General features: G+C 54.7%; 1 protein-coding gene across 7 annotated transcripts; it reads left to right on the top strand.

Moving 5' to 3' along the window:
- Positions 1-9: 9 nt before the first annotated feature.
- Positions 10-24,378, top strand: PCNX3 (pecanex homolog 3). 7 transcript variants are annotated; one of them, XM_023518467.1, is made up of 35 exons: positions 10-695; positions 1,057-1,244; positions 1,481-1,580; positions 1,702-1,741; positions 1,844-1,939; positions 2,139-3,269; positions 3,708-3,831; positions 3,913-4,091; positions 4,511-4,601; positions 5,018-5,153; positions 6,494-6,654; positions 8,785-8,938; positions 9,206-9,238; positions 9,461-9,632; positions 9,728-9,838; positions 10,214-10,305; positions 10,470-10,579; positions 10,780-10,885; positions 10,989-11,081; positions 11,214-11,364; positions 13,806-13,950; positions 14,264-14,441; positions 15,698-15,806; positions 15,931-16,060; positions 16,459-16,517; positions 16,610-16,825; positions 17,502-17,755; positions 20,773-21,003; positions 21,186-21,289; positions 21,895-22,042; positions 22,140-22,370; positions 22,451-22,725; positions 23,115-23,248; positions 23,330-23,628; positions 23,704-24,378. In XM_023518467.1, exons 1-35 carry the CDS (start codon positions 543-545, stop codon positions 23,914-23,916), a joined length of 6,147 nt encoding a protein of 2,048 aa, XP_023374235.1. In that variant the 5' UTR covers positions 10-542; the 3' UTR covers positions 23,917-24,378. The 7 variants fall into 7 exon arrangements, with proteins under 7 accessions (XP_023374235.1, XP_003798710.1, XP_023374236.1 ...); XM_003798662.3 differs by having other exon boundaries at positions 6,533-6,654; XM_023518468.1 differs by having other exon boundaries at positions 2,139-2,423; positions 2,610-3,269; positions 23,330-24,378.
- The last annotated feature ends 746 nt before the right edge of the window (positions 24,379-25,124 follow it).

Consider the following 25,124-nt stretch of genomic DNA (forward strand, 5'->3'; position numbering starts at 1 on the left):
TCAGGCAGACGCATGCGCCACTGCAGGCTGGTGGCTCGGGGCTCCTTCCGGCCTCCTCCTTGGGCCGGCACCGGCAGAATCCGGACGAGCGCGGAGCCCTACGCGAGTGACCTGTGACCCCGGAAGTGGACCTCAGGGTCCGGGGGGTCTCCCCGATTCGGAGCCTAGGGAGCCGTCGGCCAGCACTCCGGGAGCAAACCCCACGCCCACCTCTGGATGCCACCAAAGAGTGCCTGGCCCGTGCCCCGCGCCTGCCTGCCGGCTCAGCCTCGCGGTGTAGTTGTGGGCCAGGGGTGGGGGCCCGGACCCCGCCCCTGATGCGGCCCCACCCGCGCGCCCGGGCCTTGAACTGCTGACTGCCCCAGCCGGCCCCGCCCCCTGCCCGTACCCTAGCCTGGCGGATCCCCCCCTCCCCCGCTGGGGGAGGCCATGGCGTGAGTTAAGGCTAGGCCCCGGGGCCCTCGGGCGCCAGACGGGGCATGGGCCGAAGGTCGCCCCCATGAGGGTCCCGGGACAGGGGCACGCGCAGCAGTGGCGGGGCCATGGGGTCGCAGGTGTTGCAGATCCTGCGCCAGGGGGTGTGGGCCTCGCTCACTGGCGGTTGGTTCTTCGACCCGCATCAGAGTACTTTCTCCAACTGCTTCCACCTCTATGTCTGGATCTTCCTTCTCATCCTTCCCTTCTTGCTGTACATGGTGAGATGCTGCCACTGCCACCTGTAACTCCTGACAGGAAAGGGAGGGCAGGATGTCGTGGAGGGCGGGCAGCCTGGCAGAGAGATTCCGCGGTGTGGAGAGAGAGGAATTGCTGCAGAGTTTGGGTCTGTGTGGAAGAGAGGCCAGAATCTTCCTCTGGGGGGTTTGAGTGACCTTGAGGACCACATCTAATCTTGTTCTGTAGTTAAATGAAGGACGGAACTGTCTGTCAGGGTCTTTGTGCTGGTTGTATGGAAGTTTCCTTGTGAATTGGTGAATTCTAACCATGACATTAATGACAGGCATATCCAGTAGAGGACAGGGTTTTGCCAGAAGGAAGCTGACTTGATTTTACCTCCAGGTCCTGCCCCCCAGCTTGGTGGTGGCTGGTGTGTACTGCTTTGTGGTGGCTGTCATCTTTGCTACCATCAAGACTGTGAACTATCGGCTACATGCCATGTTCGACCAGGGCGAGATTGTAGAGAAGCGCAACTCTACCATGGGAGATCTGGAGGAAGAGCCTGCCCAGGGGGACAGCAATCCACCCAGGTAGGTAGGGCAGGGGCTGTGTTGGGGATTGAGGGCTCTTGGTACATGAGCCCAAGCCTTGAAGGGTAGAGTAGGAGCTCAGGGAACACTGGCTTCCTGAGTGATTGTGAGCACTGGTCTTATGTCAGTTCTGGAATTGTAAAGGGACCTTTGAGTAAGAAGGAGAGATGAAGATGAAGGGAAGCAGGATATAAAGAGGGGAGGTAAAGTCAAAGCTGCTGCTTTTTCCACATCAGGGACCCCGGAGTGGAGATGACAGTGTTTCGGAAAGTGAGTTCCACACCCCCAGTGCGCTGTAGTTCCCAGCATTCCGTGTTTGGCTTCAACCAGGTCTCGGTGAGTGGGCCTGTTCCTCAGCTTCTCCTCTGCTCTCCTGTGAGCCAGTCCCCATCATGCGCATATCCTGAACCTATCCTTTGCCCTGTTTGCTCCTTCATGCCTCTCTTTGTCTGCTCAGGAGTTGCTGCCCCGGATGGAGGACTCTGGGCCTCTCAGAGGTAGGTGGCTGCTATTCAGGGTTGGAGCATAGTCGTGTGGAGCAGGAGCTGGGAGGCAGCTGTACCAGGATCCTGCTGACACCCCTAGGGCTACTTTTGCAGACATCAAGGAGCTGGTACGAGAGCAGGGCAGCAACAATGTGATCGTGACCTCAGCCGATCGAGAGATGCTGAAGCTCAGCTCACAGGAGAAACTGAGTGAGTAGGCATGTGTCAGGGTCATAGGGAGAAGGCTAGCAGTTTTGTCTTTGAATCACCTCACCTTTTGCTGCATCTTGGAGCTCCTTTTGTACTTCTCAGTAGGCCTACCTCAGTGTACTACCCTGTCATAATATTCTGTTAGCCACCAGTTTCTTTTGCAGAAGTTCTTTGATTCTCTCTTGCTTTCTTCTGACAGTTGGAGACCTTCCCCAGACGCCCCCAGGGGCAGCCCCAGATCCCTCTCTCCCCAGCACAGACTCTTCAGAGCGTTCTCCCCTGGCTGGAGATGGAGCTCCCTGGAGTGGGAGCAGTGTGGCTGACACACCCATGAGCCCTTTACTAAAGGGGAGCCTCAGTCAAGAGCTGAGCAAGAGTTTCCTAACCCTGACCCGGCCTGACCGGACCCTAGTGAGGACCAGTAGCCGACGGGAACAACGCCGGGGAGCAGGTGGCTACCAGCCCCTGGACCGACGGGGCTCAGGTGAGCCTACGCCTCAGAAAGCTGGTTCTTCAGATTCCTGCTTTAGTGGCACTGACAGGGAGACACTGAGCAGCTTTAAGAGTGAGAAGACTAACTCAACCCACTTGGATAGCCCCCCTGGGGGGCATGCCCCTGAGGGCAGTGACACAGACCCACCCTCTGAGGCTGAGCTGCCTGCCTCACCAGATGCTGGGGTCCCATCAGATGACACACTGCGTTCCTTTGACACAGTCATTGGAGCAGGGACGCCACCCAGACCAGCTGAACCTCTCCTGGTTGTGCGGCCCAAGGACTTGGCCCTGTTGCGGCCTAGCAAACGGCGACCACCCATACAAAGACACTCTCCACCTGGCTGTACCCCTGGACGACCCCTGCTTGAGGGTGGGGGCTTCTTTGAGGATGAAGACACCAGTGAGGGCAGTGAACTGAGCCCAGCCTCCAGTCTACGATCTCAACGCCGCTATAGTACTGACAGCTCCTCTTCTACTTCTTGCTACTCTCCTGAGAGCTCCCAGGGTGCAGCAGGGGGGCCCCGGAAGCGGCGGGCCCCCCATGGGGCTGAGGAAGGGACTGGTGTGCCCCCCAAGCGGCCCTATGGGACCCAGCGGACACCCAGTACTGCCAGCGCCAAAACACATGCCCGAGTGCTCAGCATGGATGGGGCAGGAGGTGATGCTCTGAGGGCCCCCCTGGCTGGCTCCAAGGCTGAGCTGGAGGCCCAGGTGGGGGTGGAGCTGGCTGCCGGTGAGGCTGCAGTGCTGCTGCCTGCTGAGGCCCATAGGGGACCTGCTGCCAACCAGCCCGGCTGGCGGGGGGAGCTGCAGGAGGAAGGTGCTGTGGGGGGAGGTGAGTGCTGGCTTCAGGGGCATGGAACAGGGGAGGTGATCTGGGGGCTTGGGTTTGGGCAAAGGCAGGCTGCAGTGGCCCCAGTTGGAGTCAGCTTAGCCTCCGTCAGCAGGTGGATGTGGCACAGTGATTGGGCGATAATGTCTACCAAACTGCTTGGACAACCAGGGCCTGTGGTTAGCACCTGAGCCTCTGTTCCCTGAGGAGTCTCATCTGTTCCTTCTTTTCATGCTTACTGATCAGGCAGATCAGTGTCATCCTTATTTCTAAATGAGGAAACCAAGATATGAATGACTAGATGACCTGGCTGGGCCCCAGAGCCAGAGCCTGGTTGGACTGGGCCTGACCTTTAGTTACCTGTTGGAACACCACCCCTACCCCTACCCCTGGTCGTGTTTAGGCCTCTGTCACTTATGCTCCGGGCCTTTCTCTGGGCAGCAGCTGAAGAGAACAGCAGGCGGGACCGCTCGAGCAGTGTGAGGCGGACCCAGGCCATTCGGAGGCGCCACAATGCAGGCAGCAACCCCACTCCTCCAGCCTCTGTCATGGGCTCACCGCCCAGGTGAGTACCTGCTGGTGGGCTGAATGGCACAGGGGCCAATTAGCTCTCAGTTGTTTTGACCCAGGACTTACCCTTCTCCAGCAGCCTGCAGGAGGCTCAGCGGGGCCGGGCTGCCTCCCACTCGCGGGCACTGACACTGCCCTCTGCCCTGCATTTCGCCTCTTCACTGCTGCTCACCAGGGCGGGCACTAATGTGCACGAAGCTTGCACTTTTGATGACACTTCTGATGGTGCTGTGCATTATTTTTATGATGAGAGTGGTGAGTCCTTTCTTAAGCCTGGGGGCCCAGCACTGCCGCTTCTTTTCCCACTGATGGTCTGTACCAGCAGTGGCTCTTACTGCTCCCTTGGCCCTTTGGCATGTTGCTTGATGTCAGACTTAGTGTTTGAGTGGGTGTCTCTGTCATCTCCTTCTGCTATTGAGGAAATAGGCACAGCCTAAAGTCACAGGCTGACCAAGTGGTGACAGGAGATCCAAACCTGGGTGGGCTGGGTGCAATGCCCCAGCTCTTGACCAGCGGGCCCTTTCCTGTCCAGCTCCTGGTGTCCAGGGTCTGAGCTGCATTCCTGGGACACAGCACAGGGCTCCACCTCATTTGATGGCCCTAGTACTCATGTGGGTTGGGCCTTGGTTCTCTTATCCCTGCCATGTCCCCTCACATGTCACACTCCACCTCAGGTGTGCGGCGTTCCTATACCTTTGGCATGGCTGGAGGTGGCTACGAGAACCCCATAGGGCAGCAGGGGGACCAGGCAGCCAACGGAGCCTGGTAAGTGTCCAAGTGCAGCCTCTTTTGGGTAGTGGCCTGGCAGATGGCATTTCTGGATAGTACCCTGAGCCTGAATTTTTCTGCTGGGCTCAAGCAGGGGCAGTTCAGATAGGGGGATGGGAGGACTTTAAAGGACAGGTATACTGGGGTCCCTGGCTCCATGGCACACCCAGTAGGAGGCTTCTAGGAAGCCCAGGGTTGGTTGGAGGTGAGGATGTGCAGTGTCAACAGCATGTAGGCTAAGGCTAGGAAGGAGGCTCTTCTGCCTCCTACCTTCTCCTGAGCCCAGTGCTGCTCTTGCCCCTTGGGGTGTCAGTCTTGGCAAAGGCGGCCCCACCTTCCTGTCCTTGGCCTCAATCCCACCCAGTCCCAGGAGACAATCATGGCCCTGACCCTCATGGCTGGCATTCCTGTAGGGACCGCCACTCACATTCCTCCAGCTTCCACTCAGCTGATGTCCCTGAGGCGACAGGTGGCCTGAACCTGCTGCAGCCAAGACCTGTGGTTCTGCAGGGCATGCAGGTGCGCCGGGTGCCCCTGGAGATCCCAGAGGTGAGGAGTGGGAAGGGTTGTGCTGGAGGGGGATTTGAGACAGGCAGATCACTGAGCCTCTCCTGCATAGGGGGCTTGCTCAGGCATCCTGGGAAGGACAGGCTGTGCTAAGTGATGGCTCCTGGGGCTCTGTTGTGTGTACCCTAAATTCTGATGCCCGGCAGAGTTCCCGGACTGAATGGCTCACGAAATTGCGTATTTGCTTATCTTACAAATGTGTCTGCACCACCTTCCAATCCTAGCATCTTTCCCATTATACTTCTGAGAATATCCCAATTGGGACAATAACTTATGTGATCAATTTAGTGACATAAAAAGTACTAAGAACAGTTAAAACAGACTCTTTGACTCTAAGGAATTGTTGCCAAAGAGGCTGGGTGTGGTGGCTCACACTTGTAATCCTAGCACTCTGAGAGGCTGAGGTGGGTAGATAGCTTGAGCTCAGGAGTTTGAGACCAGTCTAAGCAAAAGCAAAACCCCCATCTCTAAAAATAGCTGGGTGTCATGGCAGGTGCCAGTAGTCCCAGCTAATTGGGAGGCTGAGGCAAGAGAATCACTTGCGCCCAAAAGTTTGAGGTTGCTGTGAGCTTTGATGCCATGGTACTCTACCAAGGATGACAAAGTGAGATTCTGTCTCAAAATAAATAAATAAATGGAGTAATTGCAAAAGGATACCCACAGGTTTGATGTCTGAGACCACAGATAAATTGTGAGCAGCTCCTAGAAGTCCCCACATGCCCCTTTCTTGATTCATTTATTCTTTGTAAGCATCATGTGAGAGAGGCAGGGTCCTTACTCTATAGCTGAAGCTACCTCCAGAGGTGGGGGTTGTGTATCTTTGGCTTTCCGTTGTATTTTCACAGCCCAGCACAGGACAAGGCCCATAGCTGTGCCCCATAAGTGTTTTACTGAGTGAAGGATACAAGAAGCCCAGTGAGATTAAGTAGTTTGCCCAAGGCCTTACTGGCATTGGCACCCAGGGCTGTCTTTAGGGCCAGGTGCTTTGTGCACTCTTAGGTGAGGTGATCAGAGTGACAGCTGTATGGGAGGAGCATAGCATTTGCACAGGGTCCTTGGAAGACGGAGATTCTACCTGAGTTACAAAGATAAACACAAGGGCAAATGATTGTAGCCCCTGCCAGCCATCAAGCCCATGTTCTGGGAAGGGGGAGAGAGGAGCGGCTCTTTGTGTTGAAGACTGAGGTCAGGGCAGAGGCTGCTAGGTGGTGGGGCCTTTCAGTATTGGAGGAAATGGTCAACCAGGCCAGCATGCTGTGGGGGGTGGTGATAGACCATGTGGAGGGTGGTGGGGCTGATGGCCGCGGCTGTGGGGACTGCAGTTTGACCTGCTGGACCAGGACTCCCTGCACGAATCCCAGGAGCAGACACTGATGGAGGAGGCACAGCCCCGTGCCCAGCATAGCTACAAGTACTGGCTTCTCCCTGGCCGCTGGACATCTGTGCGCTATGAGCGGCTCGCCCTGCTGGCCCTGCTGGACCGGTGAGTACCCACCTGCCATGGTCCCCAGTCCCAGGAAGGTCCCTGGATATTGGCCTTCCAGAACCTGTGGAAGCAGTCATGGCAGCAGAGAACCTAATGGCAGGGTTGGAAAGCTGGGGCATCTTTTTTTTTTTTTAAGATACAGAATCTTATTTTGTTGCTCTCGGTAGAGTGCTTTGGCATCACAGCTCACAGCAATCTCCAGTTCTTGGGCTTAGGCCATTCTCTCTCTCTCTCTCTCTTTTTTTTTTTTTTGTCTAGGGCTGGGTTTGAACCTACCACCTCTGGTATATGGGGCTAGCGCTCTACTCCTTTGAGCCACAGGCGCCTCCCTTAGGTGATTCTCTTGCCTCAGCCGCCTAAGTAGCTGGTACCACAGGCACCTGCCACAGTGCCCGGCTATTTTTTGTTGCAGTTTGGCCGTGGCTGGGTTTAAACCCACCACCCTCGGTATGTGGGGCTGGCGCCCTACTCACTGAGCCATAGGTACCACCCCAAAGCTGGGGCATCTTGATGGCTGGAGTCTGCAGCAGTGTTTGTTCAGGTTCCTCTGGCATGCAGAGGGGTGGCCATGAGGATGAAGTGGTAACCTCATTTCTCCCAAAGCCGCCTTCAACCGAACTACACCTGTTGAGCTGGGTACAGTGGCTCATGCCTGTAATCCTAGCACTCTGGGAGGCTGAGGTGGATGGATTGCTTGAGCTCATAGGTTCCTGAGCAAGTGCAAGACCCTGTCTCTAAAAAAAAGCCAGGTGTTGTGGTGGGAGCCTGTAGTCCCAGTTACTTGGGAGGCTGAGACAAGAGAATTGCTTGAGCCCAAGAATTTGAGGTTGCTGTGAGCTATGATGCTATGGCACTTAACCCCATAGTGACTGAGTGAGACTTTATCTCAAAAAAAAAAAAAAAGAAAGAAAAGAACTGTACCTGTTTTACTTCGTTAATTCTATTTGCTTCTGTATTAGATTTGATTTACAAATTGAATGCTGTAACCTTAAAAGCTTACCAACTGGCTCGGCGCCTATGGCTTAAGCAGCTAAGGCTCCAGCCATGTATGCCTGAGCTGGTGGGTTCGAATCCAGCCTGGGTCCGCCAAACAACAATGGCTGCAACTAAAAAATAGCCGGGCATTGTGGCAGGTACCTGTGGTCCCAGCTACTTGGGAGGCGGAGGCAGGAGAATCTCTTGAGCCCAGGAATTGGAGGTTGCTATGAGCTATGATGCCATGGCACTCTACCCAGGGTGATAGCTTGAGGCTCTGTCTCAATTCCCACTTCTCAGAGGGGAAACTGAGGCCCAGAACTCAGATGAAGGTGGATGATTTCATTGTGTGTCATAGGGCAGCAGTCCCCAACCTTGTTGGTACCAGGGACAAGTTCCATGGAAGACAATTTTTCCACAGACAGGAAGGGAGTGGTTTTGGTATGAGTCTGTAAATAATTGATTTATTTTGGTCTCTGTGCAGTCAAATCTTTCTGCTAATGATAATCTGTATTTGTAGCTTTTGCCCACTACTAGCAGCACCACCTCAGCTCTGCCTAAGATTATCAGGCATTAGATTCTCATGAGGAGACTGCAACCCAGAACCCTCGCGTGCAGTTTACAGTAGGGTTTGTGCTCCAATAGGAGGTGGAGTTCAGGTGGTGATGGAAGCAATGGGGAGCGGCTGTAAATACAGTTCCTAACAGGCTACATCCAGTGCGAGTCTGGGCCCTGGGTGGTTAGGAACCATAGTCTTAGGAGAATTGAGCCTGGACTGGCTTCCTGGCTGGATTTCTCCCAGCACAGTGCCTGTGTGTGTGACCTGGTATGCTCAGGGTAATGTACACAATGTAGCCACATGCACAGTTGCCTGTCAGTCTGAACTGGAGATGGTTAAGTCTCAAGAGCAATAACACCTTGAGCTCTCAGTGTCCAGAGGGGGCAAAGATTGGGAAGGGTAACAATGGAATGGCCTTCTGGAGAAGGAGCAGCCTGGCTCATCCCTGCAAGGTCATAGGTTTTGATCTTTAGAGGATAAGGGATGGCTGGGGCAGAGACCTAGAGGTGGGCCTCTAGTGCAAGATCCTGTCTCCCCCACTCCCCCACTAGAAGGTGGAACAGGGGTGCACCCTGACTCAGCTGTCTGTGCAGGACGAGAGGGGTGGTGGAGAATGTCTTCGGCGTCGGACTGAGCAGCCTTGTTGCCTTTCTGGGGTACCTACTACTGCTCAAGGGCTTCTTCACCGACATCTGGGTCTTCCAGTTCTGCATGGTCATCGCCTCCTGCCAGTATTCCCTGCTGAAGGTCAGGCCTGTCCCTGTGTCTCCTTTCCTCACCCACCTTTCCCACATGTTCCCCTTCCCACTGCTCCAGGTTTCAGGGCTATGAGCTAGAGATGCTTAAGGTCCCCTAGGTAGCCACCTATCTGACAAGTGAGAAACCTAAGGCTCAGGGTAGGGTCCTGCTCCATTCACTCTTAATTGCCCCTTGATGGAACTGAACAGGTCCTGGGGCCTTTGACCTTCCCCTGGGCATCAGCTCTTATTACCAACATAGCCCTGTCTTTTCCAGAGTGTCCAGCCTGATGCAGCATCTCCCATGCATGTGAGTACTCACGAAGCAGCACCTTTTAGCAGGAGGCCCTGTGAGGGACTGAGACCAAGTGGGGAGGAGGTTGGGACTCCCTCACCACCCTCATCCTGAAAGCCTTTCCAGCTTGGACTCAGGGCCAGGCTTGGAGCATGTGAGGGTATGCATGCATGAATGTTGCACATGCCTGAGGGGCGTCAGCCGGGGAGGCTGGCTTCTCACAAGCTGACTCCCCAGGGCCACAATTGGGTGATTGCATACAGCCGGCCTGTCTACTTCTGCATCTGCTGTCTGCTCATCTGGCTGCTGGATGCCATGGGCTCAGCTCAGCCCTTCCCACCTGTCTCCCTCTATGGCCTCACACTCTTCTCCGCCTCCTTCTTCTTCTGTGCCCGAGACGTGGCCACTGGTGAGGCTGAGGTGGCCCAGGGGAGTGAGCTCCGGAGGGTGGGCTGAGGGAAGGCCATCAGGCTGAGCAGAGCTGCTTTTTTCTCTCTTTGCCAGTGTTCACCTTATGCTTCCCCTTCGTCTTCCTCCTGGGCCTCCTGCCCCAGGTCAATACTTGTCTCATGTACCTGCTAGAACAGATAGATATGCACGGCTTCGGGGGCACAGGTATGATGCCCACAGAGGCTTAGGTGGGGCCCTCCATGGAGCCCTCAGATTGGGTGTGTAGCTCCAGCCCTTGCTGAGCTTCCTTCACATCTATACCACAGACTCAAGGGCTTTCTCCCTTCTCTGCCTGCACCCCCCCATCCCCTACCCCACCCCTTACTGCCCCACCTCACCCTGCCCCTGCTCTGGCTGGTAGTTTAAACTTAAGAATACTAGAAGCTTTGAAAGTCTTAGAGATGGAGGGAGCAGAGAACAGTGGACCGGGGTGGTGTCTTAAGGAGTCTAACCTCTGTGAGTTGAGTGGCATAGAGTAGGGGCTGAGGTGGGTACCAGCTGGTGAGAGTTGGGCTGTGCCTTCTCTTCTCCACCACACAGCCGCCACCAGCCCACTCACTGCAGTCTTCAGCCTCTGCCGCAGCCTGCTGGCTGCTGCCCTGCTCTACGGCTTCTGCCTTGGGGCCATCAAGGTAAGGGTGGCCTATGGGGTGGGGGGCATATTGAGGCCCATGGGAGTTGTTGGGATGGGGCTGTGAATTGGGCTCAGCAGTGGCTTCTCACGTGGGGGGGCACCTCCAGCCCCTGTGCTTACCCTCACTTCCCCTGACTCCTTGGGAATGGGTTTTCTCCCCAGACTCCTTGGCCAGAGCAGCACGTCCCTGTTCTCTTCTCAGTCTTCTGTGGCCTCCTGGTGGCATTGTCTTACCACCTGAGCCGGCAGAGCAGTGACCCCACTGTGCTCTGGTGGGTGCCTGCATGTGCCTGTCCATGCATACTAGTGTGTGTGTGTGTATCTGTGTGGCAGGGGTTTGGGGATCTGTGGGACTGTGCATGAGCCTGTGACCCAGTAACTCCAGCCTCCTGTAGAGCCCAGGACCTGTGGGAGGGAGGTCTGACCTCCCCAGTCCCTAGATGCTGACTCTTTCTCACCCCCACCACTGTAGGTCTCTGATGAGGAGCAAGCTCTTCCCTGAGCTAGAGGAGCGGAGCTTAGAGACAGCCCGAGCTGATCCACCCGACCCCCTGCCAGAGAAGATGCGGCAGTCGGTGGTGAGGGTGCAGGAGTGTGGGGTTCTAGGCCTTGGGGGACCTGGGAGGTGGTGTGGCCATCCCAGGGCATTGGGCAGCCAGCTGGTTTCTCCTGGCCCTGCAGCGTGAGATTCTGCATTCAGATCTGGTGATGTGTGTGGTGATCGCTGTGCTCACCTTTGCCATCAGCGCTAGCACTGTCTTCATTGCACTAAAGGTTTGTGTGACAGTCTTCCCCCTCCCTCTCCCTAGTGTTGGCAAGAACCTGCTGGACCTGAGGCCTTGGGCAGCCCCCTGTGGCCCCTTGGCCTGCTCCCCTCGGCTGACCTCTGGCCTCTTCCTTTTGCAGTCAGTTTTGGGCTTTGTGTTGTACGCACTGGCTGGGGCCGTGGGCTTCTTCACGCATTACTTGCTGCCACAACTCCGCAAACAGCTGCCCTGGTTCTGCTTGTCACAGCCTGTGCTGAAGCCACTAGAGTACAGCCAGTATGAAGTGCGAGGTGAGTGCCCACTGCTGGTGCCAGCTCTCTGTCCTTCTGCCCCATTGCCTGGCCTGGCTGGTGGTTTAGGCTATAGCCTGGCCACCTGATGGGAGCCATCTTGGCTCAGTTTGGACCAGCAGGGGGCAGCCTGTGCCCACACTGCTGTCTGTGTGATGGTCCTGGTCCAGCCATCTACCCATGTCACCTGTTGTGTTCTCTGCCACTCTCCTCCCCACCTTGGCCCCAGTTGTGTTCTTACCCTACCAGGACTGCCCTTCTCTGCCCTCCTAGCTATCTCTGAAGAGATGGAAGAAGTAGAATCTCAGGGCCCTGAAGGGGTCTCTTGTCCAGAATTACAAGCTGGTCACCAATAGACTAGATCTGCCTGGTGCATGTTTTCACTAGGCTAATAGTTTTTAAAATTCTTTGAACCCATATTTAAACGTTTTGCTAGGTGTGGAATATAAATGTCTTAACACAATAACTAAGAAAATGCCGTGAAGGCTATGTTAACCAGTTTGATGAAAACATTTCAAATTGTATACAAAACCAGCACATTGTACCCCATGATTGCATTAATGTACACAGCTATGATTTAATAAAAAAAAATTTTTTTGCCAGGTGCAGTGATTCATGGCTGTAATCCTAGCACTCTGGGAGGCAAGGCGGGTGGATTGCCTGAGCTCATGGGTTCGAGACCATTCTGACAAAGAGTGAGACCCCCATCTCTAAAACAAAAATAGCCAGTGTCATGACGGGCACCTGTAGTCCCAGCTACTTGGGAGGCTGAGGCAAGAGAATTGCTTGAACCCAAGAGTTTGAGATTAAAAAAAAAAAAAAGAGTTTGAGGTTGCCATGAGCTCTGATGCCACCACACTCTACCGAGGGTGACAAAATGAGACTCTATCTCAAAAAAAACAAAAACAAAAAAAACTTGATTTGTGATTTTGGTTTTTTTATTTATTGATTGCTTTATTTTTAAAACAGAGTCTCACTATGTCGCTCTCAGTAGAGTGCTGTGGCATCACAGCTTACAGCAACATCAGACTCTTGAGCTTAAGAGATTCTCTTGCCTCAGCCTCCTGAGTAGCTAGGACTACAGTGCCTGCCACAATCCCTGGCTTTTTTTTTTGTTGCAGTTGTCATTGTTATTATAGTAGGCCCGGGCCAGGCTCGAACCCTGCAGCCTTGGTGTATGTTGCTGGTGCCCTACTCACTGAGCTATGGGTGCCGAGCTATGATTTTTTTTTTTTTAAACCATGGAAGACTGTGTAACTTGGGCCAGCTTCTCCATGTGGCTGCAATCAGTCTGAGGCACGAAGAGCACCCCTTCAGAAGAACCACACATTTGGGCCAACCTGTCTAAAATGGCCCTTGCCTGCTTCTGGTGGGCTTTTTTTTTTCTCTTTGAGATAGTCTCACTCTGTTGTCCTCGGTGGAGTGGTATCATAGCTCACAGCAACCTCAAATGCTTGGGCTCAAGAGCTCTCCTCTTGCCTCAGCCTCCTGAGTAGCTGAGACTACAGATGCTCTCCATGACACCTGACTAGGTTTTCAGTTTTTAGTGGAGACAGGGTCTCAGTATTGTTTAGGCTGGTCTTGATAGCCAGATGTGGTGGGCGCCTGTAGTCCCAGCACTCGGGAGGCCGAGACAAGAGAATCATTTGAGCTCAGGAATTTGAGGTGACTGTGAGCTATGATGCAACAGCAGTTCTACTAAGGGCAACAAAGTGACTTTGTCTCAAAAAAATAATTTGGCCTGATGTGGTGGCTCATGCCTGTAAGCCCAGCATTTGGGAGGCCGAGGCGGGTGTATTGCCTGAGCTCACAAGTTCGAAACCAGCCTGATCCAGAACAAGACCTCATCTCTAAAAACAGGCAGGCGTTGTGGTGGGTGCAGCTACTTGGGAGGCCGAGGTAAGTCCCAGCTACTTGGGAGGCTGAGGTAAGAGAATCATTTAAGCCCAGGAGTTTCAGGTTGCTGTGAGCTGTGTGACACCACAGCACTCCACCAAGAGTGACAAAGTGAGACTCTGTCTCAAAAAAAAGTTAGGCTGGTCTTGAACTCAAGCAGTCCAACTGCCTTGGCCTCCCAGAGTGCTAGGATTATAGGCATGAACCACCTCGCCTGGCCTTCTGGTAAGTTTTTGAGATTTCCTTGTCAGGCTTATTTTCTCAAACAGCAAAACAGGACAAAGGACTCACCCTAAAGTTAGCCATGGACTTGTTCAGTGGCTTGTGGAGCCCTTGCCCTGTTGGTACTGATGGAATTCACTTGAGCCACCAGAGATCAGCTCCTCCCAAATATCCTGGGAGAGCTGGGACAACACAGCCTATTCTTGCCTGCCCTCCCAGGTTTTATCTGAGTGTGCAGCCATAATGGCTAATCTTTGGGGCCCTGGGGAAGGGGTGAGTGTGGAGGCCAGGTGCTGGCTGACAGTCCTGCCTTCTTGTTGTAGGTGCTGCCCAGGTGATGTGGTTTGAGAAGCTGTATGCCGGCCTGCAGTGCGTTGAGAAGTACTTTATCTACCCTGCTGTGGTGCTCAACGCCCTCACAGTAGATGCCCACTCTGTCGTCAGCCACCCAGACAAGTTCTGCCTCTAGTGAGACCACCCCTACCCCTACTTTCCCACCACCTATGTTCCTATATGGAGAAACTGAGGTGCATAGAGGGAATGATTCACTCATAGATTTGTTCATCAAGCTGAAATGGGACCCCCAGCTCCTGATGCTTTCCATCCAAATGGTTGCTTCTTTGAAAGTAAATGTGCCCCCTCAGCCCCTTAAGAGGAGCAGAAACTAATAGTCACTGGCCCCAAAGAGGCAGGGTCAGCCCAGCATAACCGAGGCCTGGGGCTACTCAGGCCAGTATAGGCAAGGGATGGGGCGCACCTGACCCTTGCCTCTCACCCCCAGCTGCCGGGCACTTCTGATGACTGTGGCTGGACTGAAGCTTCTGCGCTCAGCCTTTTGCTGCCCACCCCAGCAGTACTTGACTTTGGCCTTCACTGTCCTGCTCTTCCATTTTGACTACCCACGCCTCTCCCAGGGCTTTCTGCTTGACTACTTCCTCATGTCCCTGCTCTGTAGCAAGGTGAGCTCTTGGCTTGGCCCAGACATCAGGTAGTTGAACGGGGAGGAGAGTTCTTCTGCCTAGGTGGGAGGAGACTATCCCAGAGGCATGTGGCCCACACTACTCTGTATCAGCCAACTGTGGGCCTTCACAGCAGCTCCTTGCAGAAGGGTTACTTGCTCTTTATACAGAGGAAACTGGGGCCTCAGGTCTTCAGGGGACTGGTGGTCAGCCAGGATTTGACCCCAAATCTGTCTGACCCTATGACTACCATCCTCAGAAATGGTTGGAACGTGGCCTTGTACTCTGGATGCCAACCTTCAAGCTCTGCCCTGGAGGCCAGTTCACAGTAGAGTTTCAGATCTGGTTGTATATAGATGCTCCCTAGGCTGTGGCATTTCTTTTTTTTTTTTTTGAGACAGAGCCTCAAGCTATCCCCCTGGGTAGAGTGCCGTGGCTTCACAGCTCACAGCAACCTCCAACTCCTAGGCTCAAGCGAGTCTCCTGCCTCAGCCTCCCAAGTAGCTGGGACCACAGGCGCCCGCCACAACGCCCGGCTATTTTTTGGTTGCAGCCATCATTGTTGTTTGGTGGGCCCGGACTGGATTTGAACCTGCCACCTTAGGTGTATGTGGCTGGCGCCTTAGCCACTTGAGCCACAGGCGCTGAGCCGGCTGTGACATTTCTAAGGGGGTTGGAAGGGGGTCACTTTGAATAAAGGACCGCTCACCTGCACTGTACTAGAGATTTGGGGTGATGCCTTGGACCCCAAGAAGGCCTGAGCCTTAGAAAAAGAAAGCCTGAGCCTTTTTCTCATTTGTGGGCATTCTGTTCTTATTTTCTGGCTGAACCCAAGAGGGTAGACTACTAGACTTGTTCTCCTCTGAGAGCAGGACTTATGACTGTCCCTTGACTTTCAATGCCATAGTCCAGGTCAAGCATCACCAGTGGCCTAGTGGCATGACCTGTCAAGTCGTTTACCTTCTTTATCTTTTCCAAACGTCAGTATTTCTATCTCTGAAATGAGACAGCAATTGAATTGGAAAGGCCCCAGGATTGTTGTGTAAATTAAATGGTTAATGTCCCCTTAGAGTTCAGTCAGGGGTTGTTAATAGTATCAGCTGCTGAGAGACAAGGGCTCTGGGGCTGGTAGTGATTTTGTCTTGATCTCATGTGGGCAGCCAGTGGGGTGGCCCAAGGCTCTGAATGAGACCTAGCGGGTCTTCCGTGAATGACCCATGTACGTCTTTTATCTTCTTCCCTCGCCTCCCTGTCAGCTGTGGGACCTGCTGTACAAGCTTCGTTTTGTGCTGACCTACATCGCACCCTGGCAGATCACCTGGGGCTCGGCTTTTCATGCCTTTGCCCAGCCCTTTGCAGTGCCACGTATCCAGCCTGCTGTCCATCATCTGGGTGGGGGTGTGCAGGGAGGGCTGCCACCTGGGCAGCAAGACTGGTGAGGGAGGCTGGGAGGTCCCTCATACCCACCACCTCCTTGACTCCAGCCCAGACTCAGCCATGCTGTTTGTCCAGGCCCTGCTCTCAGGGCTCTTCTCCACACCACTCAACCCCTTGCTTGGTAGTGCTGTCTTCATCATGTCCTACGCAAGGCCCCTCAAGTTCTGGGAACGTGACTACAAGTGAGTCTCATGGTAGATAGGGGTAGTTTTGGAGCCCAGGCTGGATAGCGCTAGCAAGTGTGTGAGTGCTGGGACCTGGAGGGGACACTTGAGATAGCAGATAAAATGAACGTAGAGCCTGTACCAGGCCAAGGCCTTGGGCTCACAACAGGAGGCCAGTTGGGCCAGGGAGTAAAGCCCAGCTTCCCTGATACCTGGCTGTGTGGTTCTGGGTGAGTCCTGTCATGTTGCCAAGCTCTAGCCGCCTCATCTGTATAATGGGGCTATCATGGCCAGTGTCTGCCTCGTGGCACAGGGGGGACCAGGAGGCAGAGAGGATACAGTGATGGGTAGGTACAAGTTGTGGTATGAATTGCCAGCTGACCCTTGGCCTACTGTATCGTTCTTTCTCTGAACAGCACTAAACGTGTGGATCATTCCAATACCCGCCTGGTCACACAGCTGGACCGGAATCCGGGTGTGTACCCAGCAATCTAGGGGGCTTTGGGGAAGGGCCTCCCCAGGGAGGGAGCCTTGCTTACTAGTCACTTTGTTTGTTCTGTGTCCCAGGTGCTGATGACAATAACCTCAACTCCATTTTCTATGAGCACTTGACACGCTCGCTGCAGCACACACTCTGTGGGGACCTGGTGCTGGGCCGCTGGGGCAACTATGGCCCTGGTGACTGCTTCGTCCTAGCCTCTGACTACCTCAACGCTCTGGTACACCTCATCGAGGTTGGCAATGGCCTCGTCACCTTTCAGCTGCGTGGCCTTGAGTTCCGGGGTGAGCTACAGGGCCAAGCTTGGGTGGGCAGGTGCCACCTGTGCCTAGTGCAGGGCACTGTATTTGGTCCTGTGTAGGGACTGGGTTCCAGTTCTGCTCCACCTTGGTAGGCTGGTGTCCCCGGGCAAGGCTCTTCCTCCCTGAGCTTATGTTTTCCACTTAGTGAGCTGGCAGGGCCAAGCCTTGTCTCTCCCCTGACCTTGGGTCCATAGTGACGCCAAGTCTCTATGGTGAAAGCTTGGGCCTGGATCTCCCTTAGCCTGCTCTGGGGTCTCAGGCTTGGCTTCATTGGGTACTGTGCACAACCCCTGGTGAGTGAGCCAGTCCTTACTCTTAGAAAGATGTGTTGGATACCAGTTTCAGAAAAGTCCCTGTGGGTTCAGAGGCTTGTGAACATTGTGGCTTTGATCAAGTCACTGCCCCTCTTTGAGTTTCAATCTTTGCCTCTATAAATGAGGAGCTATACCCCTGTCCCCCTGCCCTTCCTGAAATGCTGGGCGTTAAGAGGAGAAAGGTGCTCGTTTGTTAATCCATTCATTTAATGTTTACTCCCCTAGTGTCCCAAGGTTGGGGGTGAATGGCAACAGGCTGCAAATGACATGTTGAGCACTCACTGGGGATGGGGCAGGTAGGGATTATCTTAGCGGCCCCTAACTCAGCTCCCCTACCCCCACAGGCACATACTGCCAGCAGCGTGAGGTGGAGGCTATCACCGAGGGTGTGGAGGAGGATGAAGGCTGTTGCTGCTGTGAGCCTGGCCACCTGCCACGGGTTCTGTCCTTCAATGCCGCTTTCGGGCAGCGCTGGTTGGCCTGGGAGGTGACGGCTAGCAAGTACGTGCTGGAGGGCTACAGCATTAGTGACAACAATGCTGCCTCCATGCTGCAGGTCTTCGACCTCCGCAAGATCCTCATCACCTACTACGTCAAGGTACAGTGGGCAGGGTGGGCATGCAGCTGGGCACAGGGCCCACTGACCAGAATTTTCCTGAGTACTATCTTCTGGATTGTTGGGAGCTGGTTTTGCCCAAGGGAAGTAGATGGCTTATAGTTTAAATGTTCTCCAAGGTGCTATGGCCGGACAGCAGGCTGCAGGGGCCCCAGGAGCCCACATGGCCCTGGTGATTTGAGTACTCAGGTCGGGAAAGGCCTACCTTGGGCAGGGAGTATGGGGCAGGAGGGCAGCACATACACAGATTCCCTCACAGGGTTACTGGTTCCAGGGCCAAGGGCAGCCTATGAAACCATCAGCCCCCACCCAACACCCAGCAATGATGGAGCCAACAATGGTCATGTTAATGTGGCTGCCAAGCAGTGGTGCTTACAGTGGGGTGGGCTCTGTGCGTGGCAGAGACACTCTTCTGAGCTGGGTAGAATTTACCATACTTTTCAGGAGAGACCCTACTGTCTCACAGGTGTGGAAGTTGGCTCCCAGAAGGGTTGCCTGAGGCTCCAGAATCAAGAGAAAGTGACAGAACCAAGCTTTGAACCCAGGCCTACCAACTGAGCCACTGAGCTTTCCTGCCTCAGCCTGGGGTTTCCAGACCAGGCTTGAGGGTCTCAAGATCTTTTGGGAGCCAGGTGTAGTGATGCCTGTCCATCATTCCTGCTACCCGAGAGGCTGAACAGCAAGGATTGCTTGAGCCCAGGAGTTCAAGGAACATAACAAGACTCTGATCTCTATTTAAAATAAAAAAGACCTATTAAGGGATTGTGAGGTTGGTGAGGCATAGTGCAGGGCACAGAAGACACCTTGGGCTAGGAATTCTGGACAACCTGGAATGTTAGCTTGCTTGCTGTGCCTCAGTTTACCTATTTGAGAAGTGGGTTTATTGCAGTTCTGTAAGATGGCAGGAATGATGAGGCTTTGTAGCACCCTGAATAAGGGCACTGTGGGAGTAGGGTGGGTTGGTGGTCACAGCCCAGGCCCCCACGTGCCTTCTTAGGATCTGCCCTAGAACCCCACGTAGGGCCTGAAGGGGTGACCTGTTGAGGCCCAGGTAACCCTGCCACTTGCGATTCTCTCAGCTTCTACGTACCCCTACTTGTCTTTTTGCCTCCAAATGGACGTCTATTCCTGCTACACATCAGAGAAGCTGTAACTTGTGTCATTCCTCTCGTCCTCCCAGCCACTCCTAGAGAAGAGTTTGTGAGCTCCCCTTCCCCCACTTTTGTCATGAAAAGGGCCATAGTCCAGAGAGGGACATTGCCAGTTCCAGGTCACCCAGGGGTCATGGTCCTGTCTGCCTTCCTGACCCATCTTAAGAGAGGTGCCATTGCCTGGGGGTTCTGCTGTCTTCCACAACTGCACTTGAAGCTGTGTGTGGTCTTCTGATCACTGCACCAGGTGCCCATCAGGCTGGGGTGGTGGGCTGAGAGCGCCCCAGCCCTTCCAGGTTTATTGCAGGGGAAGCCGACTTGCCACAGCTAAAGCTGCCTCAGAGGCTAGGCAGAAAGAATCAGGGCCAGTAGAGGCACCTGAGGGCCTGTGGAAGGCTTTGTTAAAGATGAGTGTGGGGTGAAGTTTGGAAGGACAACAGGGTGGCTGCAGGTAGGTGAGACAGGTGTGTACAGGTGCACCAGGCAGCCAGCAGACAGAGGCAGTGTCCCAGCTAGAGCCATATGTCCTTGCCAGCCTCCACGCTTAGCCAGACCAGGCAGAGCCCCTCAACTCTCCCTCAGTGCCCTCCCACCCCAGCAGCTGTTTGAGGCCCTTGCTTTTTCCAGCTTGCATTCTGGTCATTTTGCCCAGGCTCTTGGCCTCTTCATGGCTCACCACAGCCACCCTGCTGGATACCCCTACTGCCTGGGTACCTTTTTTTTTTTTTTTTTTTTTTTTTGAGACAGAGCCTCAAGCTGTCCCCCTGGGTAGAGTGCCGTGGCATTACAGCTCACAGCAACCTCCAACTCCTGGGCTCAAGCGAGTCTCCTGCCTCCGCCTCCCAAGTAGCTGGGACCACAGGCGCCCGCCACAACGCCCGGCTATTATTTGGTTGCAGCCGTCATTGTTGTTTGGCGGGCCCGGGCTGGGGATTCGAACCCGCCACCTTAGGTGTACGTGGCTGGCGCCTTAGCCGGTTGAGCTATAGGCGCCGAGCCTGCCTGGGTACCTTGTTCATGGCCAGTTGCATCCCTGTCCCTAGCCCTGGACTTCCCCATGCCTTACCCAGGCCCAGGACCAGCTCCATTAGCTCCATCTCAGCATAGCATATGGAATCCTTGTATCCTCATTGCTGCCAGCCGCCAGCCTAATACTACTGATCCATCCTGACTGTGCCACCTACCTACTTTCCAAAGCTCTTCTTATTTGCCCAAATCCCTACTTAGAAACCACAGGGCCTCTTAACAAGGGGACCAGGAGCCCTCGACTTTGGACACAAGATGTGCCTTTGGCTTTTTTCTGAGGAGAGGCCATTTGGCTGTCATACTTTAGCTGCCTAAAGGGACCCATGACCCATGACCCATGGTAGGCAGCCTTCTACTTCAGCCTGACTATTCAGGTCTGAACCCTACAGTGTCATGTTGTTGTAAGTCCAGGTTCAAGTTTCAGTTCAGTCTCTCCTGCTATATGACATCAAGCAAGGCTGACTGACATCTGACATCTGTTTGAACCTATTTCTCTTACAAATGGGGAATATTCTAGGGGAATGGAAGGAGGCAAGCAGATGCTGCCTGTCAGCACTTGCCACAGCACAGGAACTTCCAGGTCACTCTGGAAGTGGGAACTCTTCCTGTTGGTTTTCTTGTTCCTCTCCCTGGCATGGGGGAGGAGAGCCAGCTTGCCTACTGGTTTCAAGGGGCTGAGGTGGGCTCTAGGAGGTGAGTGTCCTAGATAGCAGACTGTCTCAGTCTAGAAGAGAAGCCTCTTTACCCTGATGATCCTTTCTCCCATGGCAAGGGCTGGGGCAGGGCCAGGCCCCACCCTGACACCTGCCACTCCTCTCCCAGAGCATCATCTACTATGTAAGCCGCTCACCGAAGCTGGAGGCATGGCTGAGCCATGAGGGTATCGCAGCTGCCCTGAGACCCGTGCGGGCCCCTGGCTATGCTGACTCAGACCCTACCTTCTCACTGAGTGTGGATGAGGACTATGACCTTCGCCTCTCTGGTCTCTCACTGCCCTCCTTCTGTGCAGTGCACCTCGAGTGGATCCAGTACTGTGCCTCCCGGCGCAGCCAGGTCAGGCGCTACCACCTGCAGGCTGCCTGCCTGGGGGTCTGGGGACCTGGGCATATCCACTTCACTCTGCATTTAGGTTCCTCTCACCCTGAACCTCCCTCACCCTGGGCTCTAGCCCCTACCCCAAGTTCCTTGTCCTGAGTCTTAAGTGGGCTCTGGGGATGGGGGTCCTTGTGCCGCAGCCTGTGGACCAGGATTGGAACTCGCCGCTGGTCACGCTGTGTTTTGGCCTATGTGTGCTGGGCCGCCGGGCCCTGGGGACAGCTTCACACAGCATGTCTGCCAGGTGAGTGCCCACACGTCTAGCTGGGCCTACTGCTCTCCTACTCCCAACCCCTCCATGAAGAGTTTTGTGTTTCTTCCTGGAAACTCATTGGTCCTTCCTATTGGTGTAGCTCTTCTCACACAGGCAAGCCATTATTTAGCCTGCTCTTTGCCACTTTGTGAGGGACACGAGGAGATACAGCTTGTTTGTCAAGATGGGAAAACTGAGGCCCAGCATGAGGAAGAGTCTTGGTTCAGATTGTTCTGAAGCCTTAGATCCCTGGCTCCTCCCCACCCTTCTTTTTTTTTTTTTTTTTTTTTTGAGACGGAGCCTCAAGCTATCCCCCTGGGTAGAGTGCTGTGGCATCACAGCTCACAGCAACCTCCAACTCCTGGGCTCAAGCGAGTCTCCTGCCTCAGCCTCCCAAGTAGCTGGGACCACAGGTGCCCACCGCAATGCCTGGCTATCCATTTTTTGGTTGCAGTCATCGTTGTTTGGCGGGCCTGGGCTGGGGATTCGAACCTGCCACCTTAGGTGTATGTGGCTGGCACCTTAGCCGCTTGAGCCACAGGCGCCAAGCCTCCCCACCCTTCTTGTTCACCTTCTTATTCTTCCTCCCTGCTCAGTCTGGAGCCCTTCCTCTATGGACTGCATGCCCTGTTCAAGGGGGACTTTCGCATCACTTCCCCACGGGATGAGTGGGTTTTTGCTGACATGGACCTGCTTCATCGTGTCGTGGCGCCTGGGGTTCGCATGGCCCTCAAGCTTCACCAGGTCAGGGAGGGGGTTGTCTAGACAGCATGGGTGGGTGGGGGATGAAGCTGTTCCCCGGCAGAGTCCACTGACCCAGTCCTCCTGTCTTCCCTGCTAGGACCACTTCACATCCCCAGATGAATATGAGGAACCATCAGCCCTGTATGATGCCATTGCAGCCAATGAGGAGCGGCTGGTCATCTCTCATGAGGGTGACCCAGCGTGGCGCAGTGCCATCCTCAGCAACACGCCCTCCCTGCTGGCACTGCGCCACGTCATGGATGATGCCTCTGACGAGTACAAGATCATCATGCTCAACCGGCGCCACCTCAGCTTCCGAGTCATCAAGGTGGGGACGGCCTTGCCCACTCCAGCCCAGCCCCTCTTCTTTGGGCCAGCCCTCTGACCCTAGCACATGGCTGCCCGCAGGTGAACCGCGAATGTGTGCGTGGCCTGTGGGCTGGACAGCAGCAGGAGCTGGTGTTCCTGCGCAACCGCAACCCTGAGCGCGGCAGCATTCAGAATGCTAAGCAGGCACTTCGCAACATGATCAATTCCTCCTGTGACCAGCCGCTGGGCTACCCCATCTACGTGTCTCCCCTCACCACCTCGCTGGCTGGCAGTCACCCCCAGCTGCGGGCACTGTGGGGTGGCCCCATCAGCCTGGGTGCCATTGCCCGTTGGCTCCTACACAGCTGGGAGAGGTGAGCCCTCAGCACCACCCCTGAGGCCTGCAGAAGGGATGAGGTATGGGGTGTGAAGAAGGAAGCTGAGGTGTAGTGAGGTGAAGCAACACCCTCCTTGGCCCCAGAGTGAGGGAGTGCTAGAGTCTGAGAGATGACCCTGTCCCAGAGCTTACCTGATTCCTTGAATGTCTCATCCTCAGAGGTGACAGTAGCTTTTAACCTTTAAACACAGTTGACAATGCCTCCCTCAAAAAGCCTTGGGAAGTAGCCAGCAAAACCTCTTAGAGGTGAGGATCCTGGGGCACAGAGCTGTTAGATGATTTGTTCTGGGCCTGGGGACTTGTCCTCTTGAGGACTGTGGCCTTAGCCATGTTTCCCTTGTGATCCTTTTACCTCCCTACCCCCAGGCTTCATAAGGGCTGTGGTGCTGGCTGTAATAGTGGTGGGAACGTGGATGACTCAGACTGTGGTGGGGGAGGTGGCCTGACCTCCCTCAGCAATAACGCCCCCTTGGCACACCCTACGCCTGAGAACACAGCAGGTGAGCAGGCGGGGCTGGGCTGAACCCTTGGGTGAGGAGAACAGCCCAGCTGAGGTCTCTGCTCTTATCTGTCTCCCACAGGCAGTGGTGACCAACCCCTCCCACCAGGCCCTGGCTGGGGGCCGCGGCCCTCCCTGAGCAGCTCTGGTGATGGACGTCCCCCAGCTCTGCTGCAGTGGCCACCGCCTCGGCTGCCTGGGCCACCTCCTGCCTCACCTGCCCCCACTGAGGGTGTCAGGCCCTCACGGCCCCCTGGCCCTGGTCTCCTCTGTTCTGAGGGTCCCAGTGGGAAGTGGAGCCTTGGGGGTCGGAAGGGGCTGGGAGGATTTGATGGGGAGCCAGCCTCAGGGAGCCCTAAAGGAGGTACCCCTAAATCTCAGGTAAGGGGTCTGTGGGAAGGTCACATTGCTGGAGACTCAGGTTTGCTTGCCCGCCAACTTCTCTGTCTTTCCCAGGCGCCTCTAGACCTCAGCCTCAGCCTCAGCTTCAGCCTCAGCCCAGACATCAGCACTGATGCCTCACCTCCTAGAGCAGCCCAGGACATTCCTTGCTTGGACAGCAGTGCCCCTGAAGGTGGCACACCTACTGGGACTGCAGGCGACTGGCCTGCCCCTGCTGAGGAGCGTGAGAGCCCAGCAGCCCAGCCATTGCTAGAGCACCAGTACTGACTAGCCTGGCACCTGCTGGACCCCATCCCAGGACTTCAGCAACTTGGATTCCCTGTGCTGCCTCTGGCTTTCTATGCTGGACCACAGAACTGAGTGGCTTTGGCTCTGACTCATGTCTGAACCTTGACCTTTGGCTGCCTCAGCCAGAGTACTAGAACTAAATGGCCCAGACCTCTGACCTTGACCCCTGGTCTCTCTCCTCCCTAGTCCAGGGTCTGGGTCTGGGCTTCCCAAACCGAGGCAGTCAGCCTCCCAGCCTGGCCCTAATAGCCGAACCATGGGCTGGTCCCACTTTGAGCCCGTGGCCAGGACCAATTCAGCCCCTGGGTCTGCACTGCCTGTAGGGGTGGCCCCTTTGGCCTGGACTGGGGCTTTAAGTGTGGGAAGGGTGGGTTTTTTTTTTTTTCTTTTTTTTTCCGTGCTTCAGAGACACCAGAATTAATAACACTATTTTTGATTTTGGTTGGCAGTTTCTTCTTCCACTTAGGAATGGATACAGGGTGGAGATGGCCAAGTCAGGGAACATGAGCACAGAAAGGAGGGGTGAAGATTGCAGGGCTGGGGTATGGTAGAGACCAAAGGTCGGACCAAGGTGGAATTCAGGTTAAGACTAGGTCTTCTTCCCCACAAGGCTGTTGCCTTTCCAAGCCTAAATGTGAAGGTGGTTATGTTTCATTTCCCATCCCTGTATGTTCAAAGACTTCCAGCTCTAGTGGCTCCTGCTTTTAACAGCCTTGATCTTGGCTAAAATCTTTTTTTTTTTTTTTTTTTTGAGACTATGTCACCCTTGGTAGAGTGTCATGGCATCACAGCAACCTCAAACTCTTGGGCTTAAGCGATTCTCTTGCCCCAGCCTCCCAAGTAGCTAGGACTATAGGCCTCCGGCGATTTTTTGATTGCAGTTGTTTAGCAGGCTCTGGTCGGGTTCGAACCTGCCAACCCTGGTGTATGTGGCCAGCACCCTAAACACTGGGCTACTGGCGCTGAGCCTAAAACCTTTATCTGAGTCTCAGTTGCTCCAAGTTATAAAGCAATAACACCTGTCTAAGGTGTATTATTGAGAATAAGAAAGCATATGTAGAGCAATTTCCCAGAGCCCATTACTTAGTAAGTGCTTAATGTAATAGTCACAGTTCCTGAACACCTGTATGCCAAACACAGCAGGACACTCCTCTAGCTCTCCTGTATGGTCTGTAGAGCAGGTACAC

The sequence above is a fragment of the Otolemur garnettii genome, unplaced genomic scaffold (assembly GCF_000181295.1).
Source record: "Otolemur garnettii isolate 467f Iridium unplaced genomic scaffold, OtoGar3 scaffold00140, whole genome shotgun sequence".
NCBI lineage: Eukaryota > Metazoa > Chordata > Mammalia > Primates > Galagidae > Otolemur > Otolemur garnettii.